Source organism: Brachyhypopomus gauderio, chromosome 16 (genome assembly GCF_052324685.1).
Source record: "Brachyhypopomus gauderio isolate BG-103 chromosome 16, BGAUD_0.2, whole genome shotgun sequence".
Classification (NCBI taxonomy): domain Eukaryota; kingdom Metazoa; phylum Chordata; class Actinopteri; order Gymnotiformes; family Hypopomidae; genus Brachyhypopomus; species Brachyhypopomus gauderio.
In genome coordinates this window covers 11,189,179-11,198,231 of record NC_135226.1, presented here as the reverse complement: position 1 = coordinate 11,198,231, position 9,053 = coordinate 11,189,179, and the positions used below count along the sequence as shown (strand labels likewise).

The window sequence follows — 9,053 nt, the reverse complement described above, 5'->3', positions numbered from 1 at the left end:
TTATTGTCAACCTTGTATTGACGCTGACAGGGTGGGGGCATGGTAGTGGGTGTGGCACTGGTGTCAGTTTCAGGAACAGTAGTGCAACTGGGTTATGAGTGGTCTGTGAGCCAAAAATACAAAAATATACAGCTGGCAGTGATCCTGTGAGATCCTGTGGACACACAGGCACACACACGAGCACCACGCTCATTTACATATAAACGCTCTAACGGTCTGTTTGGTTGTCACTTCCATTCCACTTCACTACTGTATCTGAGAACAATCACAACATTCCACTTCATTACTGTATCTGAGAACAATCATAACATTCCACTTCACTACTGTATCTGAGAACAATCATAACATTCCATTTCACTACTGTATCTGAGAACAATCATAACATTCCACTTCACTACTGTATCTGAGAACAATCATAACATTCCATTTCACTACTGTATCTGAGAACAATCATAACATTCCACTTCACTACTGTATCTGAGAACAATCATAACATTCCACTTCACTACTGTATGTGAGAACAATCATAACATTCCATTTCACTACTGTATCTGAGAACAATCATAACATTCCACTTCACTACTGTATCTGAGAACAATCATAACATTCCACGCAGTGGCCTCAGAGATTCACCACCCAACTACAACTTTAATAAACAGGAAGTCAAAACCTTTCCTTGCTCTGACCTGCAGTTTCATGGTGTATCGAGTTCGCCCTATAATTTCACGTCATGTGATTTTCAATAATGGATCTTTTTCACCAAGTAAGGAGAGGAGAAACCCCCTGCCCTATACCACATAGTGGGGGGGGGGGGGGGGGGGGGGGGGGCAAAAAACGTTTTCTATTCAAACCACACTCATACTTCCCTCTCAAAATCCACACACCTGTTCAAATACCCAACTCAGCCACACTGGTCTTACAGGAGAACTGATCCTTCCCATACGCTCAGCATATCAAAATACACCAGCAGGAACTTATTTTAGACTCAGCAAAAACAAAAATTGTAATTACTTGTTTGATGTCTGACCATCTGGCCCTGTCTAACGAGAAAGATGGATTTTAGTTAAAAAAAAAACAAAGAACAAATCAAAGACAGGGTGAACGAGTCAAAGACAGGGCTCAGTTGCCAGGTGAAGATTTTTTGTATGCCATGCTTAAAAATAATAAAACCTCATGTGCTGTAGTAAAACCAGTGCTGTCATATTTCACTGGCATATGGCATATATTTCACAGTCATCAGAAAATTGTCAGAAAACAGATGCCAGGACCAGTGATAATTCTCATTCAAAAATATAATTAGTGAAAATAAGAATTGTTAAAAATTCCAGAACTGAAGTGGTGAGATCAAGTTTATTTTGTGCCATGTTTCACAAGGGAACCTGAAAGAGGAAGTTCTGTGTACTTCTGCACTTTGGAGCCAGAACAAAATGTGTTTATTTATTTTTAGACATGACTGTCATAGTTCTGTCTTACAATGCTGCGACCCAAAGTGCTGATAAAACATTATATATATATATATATGTGTGTGTGTGTGTGTGTGTGTGTGTGTGTGTGTGTGTGTGTGTGTGTGTGTGTGTGTGTGTGTGTGTGTGTAATTCCCAAATAACATAAATAGTGTAAAAGTAAAACTATAGTGAATAGTTAACCTGAGCATAGTGACAGCAACTGTGCAGAAGAGTAAGAACAACATCTTAAGAGCCAAATGTAGAATTCATTTAAATGAATGAAGTCTGGCATGAATAACATATAACTTAGAACTTTATTTTCCTTACCACAAAAGGCTTTGCATTACATGCAAAGCATCAATGGGAAAAAGTTTAGGTTTTTCTGCTGTGTTAGCTTGGAGTTATCTGCAACATACAGTACATGTTTAAGATAAATCAGAAGTCAGAATCCAACGTGAAACTGATTGCCTTCATTCTCCTTTTTGAGTGCTAGTGAATTCATCCAAAATGGCAGGAGGGCTGCCGCTGAGTGGCGCGTGAGAGAAGCAGAAACAGGATGAGCCTCCATTTCCCCCCCAGCACAGAGCAGCCAAGGGATTGGCAGGAAGGACGGAGGGAAATAGTTGGTGTCTGACGTCAGCAGCTCAGCAGTGGAAGTCATGTCCTTGTATAGTCAGGATCACTCGCTGCCACATTCCTTCCTCCAGCGGGCCTGTCTGAGGGCGAGAGGGTCTGCTGCTCGTGACGTTAAAAACATCGAGGAGTTCAGGGGAAAAAACCTAACTGCAGCTTTTACTCCTAGTCCCGGAAAGTAGAAAGAAAAGTATATTTCCGAGAATGCAGATAGAGAGAGAGAGTCTGTGGAGGTAGAGGTGGCATCCTCACTCTTCCTTGGCAAATATAAGAGGAAGTCTGTCAGTTTGCTCATAAATGTCTACATCATGACATTTAGGAGTCCGATGAACCACGGCCATGCTGTGAAGGATCTGTTCATTGCCCACAGAATGTTCTCAATCAGGCGAAGTTTAGTGAGCCGCCGTTCTGATCACAGTGTGAAAAGTCACATGATGTTCAAGCAGCTGTTTCACTGTGCCTAAAATAGGTGTAATTTCATTGGATGCTTAAATATGACTGGAACATTTGGGACAGAAACCATTCCTCTCACCCACACCGAGAATACTTTACCACGTATGTAATGAACCTGGCCAGGCCTGACTCCAATCGCACCCTCTTTAATAATAATGTTGGCTGCAGGACCCTGAGCTCTGGCCAGGCTGCCATCTGACCTCCTGTTGTTCTTGGCAGCTGAGCTCCCTGACAGCCATTAACGGTGTGTTGCACAGGCAGAACAGAAAGCAGATGGGTTTCCATGACGCTGTACGTGCCTGTACTAGGGCCAGTTTGTGCAGTTCCCTTTACTGCAGTGCCTCAAGACAGTGCACCTTCAATCTCTACGATGCTTCAGTATGCACTTTAACCGCACACCTAAGAAATGTGATATGAAGCAAAATGCTTCATGGTTCCTTCTTGGAACTTTCATTTGTTTGGGGTTGGGACTTCCTGTGACCTTTTACTTGCCGTCCGATGAACATTTACAAGGAAGAGAAAGTTAGATTATTCTTTTAACAGGGCAAAAAATGAGCAGAAACATGAACAGAACTTACTTACACTCATCTGCAGCCCAAACTCTATATTACCACTTTTGTATTTGTCCATATTTTACTGAATGTCATATAGGGTGCAGAATACATTGACTCACTGATGTAGGGGTTCTATTATATTCTTGTAACTGATTAAACCCTGTAACTTTCTCCAAATGAGAAATACAGGAATTGGTCACAAGGCTGGATGTTACTGGATGTTAGTCTAAACCTACTCCTACTTGATTCTCCTTTAGTGTTGCTATTCTTTACGACATTATCATAAGTAGATTTTATAATATACATCAACCAGTGAGATGGTTGGTTGTTTTCCATTGTATATAGAGATTTATCGCCAAGCATGTAGGGTTAAAGTGCAATACAGGAGGGGTGGGAGAGTTAAACATTAACAGTTATTGGATGAGATATGACAAACTGCTGAGGCTGAACTAATCCTTTGAATGAATTTGAAAAATAGCTGCCCAGTTTCCTGATGTTCTTATTCTACAGACCACATACATCACTGGTAGTGCAGTCAATATTAATTGTGTATTGAAAGTTTGCTCTTGAGTTTATGTGGTTGGTCTGAGTTTGTGTCTGTGATTTTATTTACTACTGTGAACCTGTGCCACTGTAATGTACAAAAATGATCTTGCTGCATGGTTGACCCAGAACTTAAAAAGCCATGAGAAGATTGTATGGTCCAAAACCTGACCACCGTCTTACCTAAACCATATCCAGCATAATTTACATTTATTTCAAAGCAAAGTTCAGTTAATACAACCTTGCATTCCAATGTGTGTTATTCTTTCCCCTTCATACTTGTTAAAGTTGCTGAAATTCAGAGACAAAATATCAAACACAGAAAAGGTGACGGAGACCAGCTCACTGTAATTGCAGTTGTCATGGTCAGGAGCACTGAGCAGCTGTCTCTGTTTACCTGCTCAGACATGGCACAACCCCATGTGCTGAACCATAATACCCTCCGCCTGTACCATCATCTGATTGTATTCTGTTTTTTATTGTGCCTGGTCATATAAAGGAACTACAATACTACATTTGTTTACCCCCTTTTTTACTGGAATCATACCAGTTCTTCTAAAACCTCTACCTGGAAGAATGATGTGGCAAACCCAGGTCACAATAGATCGGAATTTACCATACTTTTGTTTTGACAGAAATCAAGGTTATGGTCAAAATGATTATATCATTGCTGATTCTCAGAGAGATATGTGACAGGAGCATTCCTGTAAAGTATTGTAATGGCACTTCATGGTTCATGGTCTGGAAGTCACTGCAGCATTTCAGAAGGCATGCAACAGTAGGGTGACAGCAGGAAAGAGTGTATATAGCAGGGGAGACAGACATGGCAGATCACGAGCACTGAAAGGAGATAATGTGCTCATATCTTGTACACGTGTAGACCTCACACCTGCCTGAGCTTATTCAGGTATGTTAGAGGTGGGAAACTCTCGCTATGTCCATTTGGGCTTTTAGAAGATTTACTGTGTCAGTGAGAATCTCATTGGCTTCATGTTATTTACCACTCCACAAAACAACCGTGAGTGATCAGCTAGTAACTAGTGTGTTCCAACTCTGTTATAATCATCTGTCCTGTGTTTGCATAATGGTCTTTTTCTAAAGAGTGATGGGCAAATTCTGTATGGCTTGTGAGACATAACTTCAAGTCAACATTTCCACCTACAATCTGATGCCTCGATGTGGCTCCAGATAGACAGCTGGTACACAGGAAGAAAGGTGAAGACCATACTTGGTCATAACTGTCAGGTAGGCTGCATGTGCTTTGATGTCTAGGCAGGATTGATTTGTGCTGAACCGAGAGATCTTGATCCAACGTAACTATGAGAAATTGACAACTGATTAACTAGAATCAGGTAAAGAACCCATAGCACCACAGGGCTTGAAACCACAGCCATGGTAAACTGTATTGCCTACAATATTTAACATAGTTGATGATCTACCCCACCATATAAGTTTTAAACACAACAGATGATCTACCCCATTGTATACAGGTTTAAGCACAGTAGATGATCTACTTCAGTCTTTTGTGGCAATTATTGTTCTAAGTATTGTGTTGAGTGGTGGTTCTGTTTGAATACGAGACAAAAATGGACAGTTTCCTTCCACATAATCTGTATTTATTGCATAATTTTGGTTAATTAAGAATAAATCCAAAATTGTGTGGCAGTACGTCTTATACCCTGACACTTGTGATAAATAAGTACAAAATACATTGCTATTACTTCAATAAATACTTAATAAATACATTAGTTTATACAATTACAAAATAACAATGCAAATATAAGCAAGCTAAATTACAGAAATACTATATTGTTACAGTCCCTGATGAAAGACAAGTGTGTTTGAGTAAAGACTCAAACCTGGGTTGTCAAAACATGACAATGTGACAGGCCTATAAATACATTGTTTTGGATTTGCTGTGATGGCCTCAGCGAGTTTAAATTACAACACAGGGAGTTTAACCAAAAGGCTGCCCTGATACAAGCAAAAGGCACAAGATTTCACAATGCTTTGGTTAAATGCTACATTCCTCCCAGTTGATACATAAAGTGCATTTTAGTGAGTAAATGGGCAGCTTTTTTTCAAGTTTGTCACATTGCTGGTTGAGTAGCCTATGGATTATTTCAGTTGTCAGCAGACAGTATGCAAAGGGAACATGGGCACGAGCTCCGCTTGTGCCAGTGACGTTAGTCTCGACACTATATGGCACAATGTCTTCTCTGATAAGAATGCGTAGAAAATGGAACTTCTATAAAAATACATGGCTTTACAGAGCAAGTGTGTATCAAAATAAATTTCATAAAGCTTGTAATTTAAGTAAGCAAAACAATAAATAAAGAGTATAATTAAGAGTTGTTCCACGACATACTAAAATAATCTTGATTAGAAAATTTTGCGGTGGGTTTTTTAAAAAGTCTTTTCTGAAGTCTGTCTCGCCTTAATCGGAAACTGACATCCGGGCAAAGACAGTGAGCCGTTTGTTACTCGAGCCGTCAAAAGTGGGAGACTCGGACCCGCTGGTGCTGCCTGTGCTGCTGTAGCTGTCGCGGTCCGACAGGGAGTCGTCGGACGGGAACCGCTGCATTATAGACTGGGTCATATAGGTTCGGTTCTCCTTACCGACACATTTGTTCAGCGACGACGGAAAGTTGTTCCCCTGGCCGCACACGCAACTCGAGGATTTGGGGGGCTCCACCATCGAAGGAATGCTGTGGACGTCCCCTTCGCTTGTGCGGCCGCGGGGGAACGGGAACATTTCACGGGAGGTGTCGCTGAAAACGGGGGAGAGGAGGTCCGTGGGGGGCGGGGAGACCGAGGGGGCTCGGGCGAAGCCGACGGGCTCGTACGGCAGCGGGGGGGACATGCTGCGGGAGCCCAGGAACCCGGCGAAGCTGACGCTCTGGCGGAGCAGACGTGGGTTGTGGCCGGCGTGTGCGTTTGTCTTTTGGTTGAGTGTTTTCACACAGATTTTCTCCTCGTGGATGAAGTGACAGCGCGCTCCGTACGGACAGTATCCAAAGTTGTAGAAAGTGCGGCATGCTTCGGTTTTGTATTTCGGGTGGCGGTTGAGGCACCGCAGTTCACTCTCCCCGTGGGCAAACTGACATTTGCTGCCATATTTGCAGCTGCCATTTTCTTGAAAGCTTCGACACAGCTCGGTTTTGTAGCGGTTTGACGGCTGGGGTGCCAACGGTGGGAATCCAGGTGGTGGTGGCACTTCTGGGGTCTTCGTCTTGGGTAGATAGCCGTCTGTGAGACTCATGGACCGGTCCGAGCGGAAAGGAAACGAAGGTTTACTCGGTGCGTCCTCGCTCCAAATGTCGAAGGGCCAGCCGAGGGACTCCTCGGACAGCCGCTCAGAACTAATGCATTTCGGGGAAAAAATTGACGGCGGACGCTGTAGTATCGGCTTCTCCTGTTCTCGAGGAAAGTGGTCGTTCAAACCAATGTTGATCAGATTCTGAAAATAAAAGATTAAAAAAAGTATTAACTAAAAATAGTTTTCAGATCTACACCAAATGCCATAGCCGGTGCGAAAATTCGGCCACGTAGGTAAACAACACAAAGGGAAGCGTTTCATTCACAAGCAATACAATAAACAATTTACAATAAGCTTTAACATAATAGAAGAAATGCCTTAGACATTAAACTTACCCTAATGATGTCGTCGTATGTATCGGACATTCTGAAGTGTTCTTGTAGTAAAGCAAAGCTTCTCTGAACTACGCGTGGCAGTTGTCAAGTTTCGTGGAGTTACTGTCGCTGCGCAACATATTTATAGTCTTCTCTAGGGAGGAGGAAACTTCCCGTATGACCTAGCCCTCCTATTCAGTCGGTCTTACTCTGGCGCTAAAGGCATACAAAACATGTCGCTTATGTTTCGGTTTCGCCAAAGAACTAATAACGGCACAGGGGGCGCATTTACCGTAACATACTACTGTGTATGTTCCCACAGACGTCACATATTGCCTATAGAATTACGTGTAGCAGGATATTAGTCGACATGTTCAATCCACAGTTACTTAATGTTGTTAATTGATTCCTAAGCAGCAAGTATTTTGAAATATATGATCAATTTGCTGTAAATATGACGGATGTCTCCCCCCCCTCCGTTTCATCTAACCTCTAAGTATTAGTCAGTGTTACAAAATATTTGTAGAATAATCAACTCTCACAGATATTTTGTTTCACATGTGGATCTTGATAATCTTATAGTAATCTTATTTTATCTTATATTTTCACATCCATCCATCCATCCATCCATCCATCCATCCATCATCTTTACCACTTAATCCCGAGGGGAAGGGTGGGGTGGGGTGGGGTGGGGGGGGACTGAAGCCAATCCCAGATTTTCACATCCATGTGAATTTATAAAAGTATAAAATAAATAAATGTTAAAATTCTGACATGTGTTTGAAAATTCTTTCTGCATTTTAGATATTCCCATTTAGATATTTTTCTTTGTATACTTTGACTTGCAAATACTTGTATACTTTTGACTTTTCTTTGTATACTTTTGACTTTCTTTGTATACTTTGACTTAACTTGCAAAGTCATAATTGCTTCTGACCATCCAGATGAATCACCTCATGTGTAAAGGTTTATGTGCAGTTAGTATGCACAGTATGTGTGCTATAGAGAAAAGTCCCTCATTACACCACAGTCTCACATGAGCTACTCTGTATCTTTTCTAGCACATGATTCAGCAAGTTGTTGTTTTTGTATTTCTGCTTGTTATGAAAGCTGGGCCAATAGTAATCCTGCCTTCACATTTATAGTACGGTAACAGTATAGTGAAGGTAATCCTGCCTTCACATGTATAGTACAGTAACAGTATAGTGAAGGTAATCCTGCCTTCACATGTATAGTACAGTAACAGTATAGTGAAGGTAATCCTGCCTTCACATGTATAGTACAGTAACAGTATAGTGAAGGTAATCCTGCCTTCACATGTATAGTACAGTAACAGTATAGTGAAGGTAATCCTGCCTTCACATGTATAGTACGGTAACAGTATAGTGAAGGTAATCCTGCCTTCACATGTATAGTACAGTAACAGTATAGTGAAGGTAATCCTGCCTTCACATGTATAGTACAGTAACAGTATAGTGAAGGTAATCCTGCCTTCACATTTATAGTACGGTAACAGTATAGTGAAGGTAATCCTGCCTTCACATGTATAGTACAGTAACAGTATAGTGAAGGTAATCCTGCCTTCACATGTATAGTACAGTAACAGTATAGTGAAGGTAATCCTGCCTTCACATGTATAGTACAGTAACAGTATAGTGAAGGTTATCCTGCCTTCACATGTATAGTACAGTAACATGCTAAGGTACAGATAGTGCTCTCTCCTTTAACTTGTCTAAATTCAGCTGGAATGTGACGTGAACGGTTTTCTCAGAGTTCTGCTTTCTTTAGGTTT

The 9,053-nt window shown here is 41.5% G+C and overlaps 1 protein-coding gene across 1 annotated transcript; it reads right to left on the bottom strand.

Annotated features, from left to right (window-relative positions):
- Positions 1 to 5,222: 5,222 nt before the first annotated feature.
- Positions 5,223 to 7,441, bottom strand: LOC143477431 (mRNA decay activator protein ZFP36). The gene is made up of 2 exons (XM_076975997.1): positions 7,283 to 7,441; positions 5,223 to 7,088 (listed from the first exon to the last, which is right to left on the bottom strand). The coding sequence occupies exons 1-2, from the start codon at positions 7,310 to 7,312 to the stop codon at positions 6,066 to 6,068; spliced, it is 1,053 nt and encodes a 350-aa protein (XP_076832112.1). The 5' UTR covers positions 7,313 to 7,441; the 3' UTR covers positions 5,223 to 6,065.
- Positions 7,442 to 9,053: the final 1,612 nt, after the last annotated feature.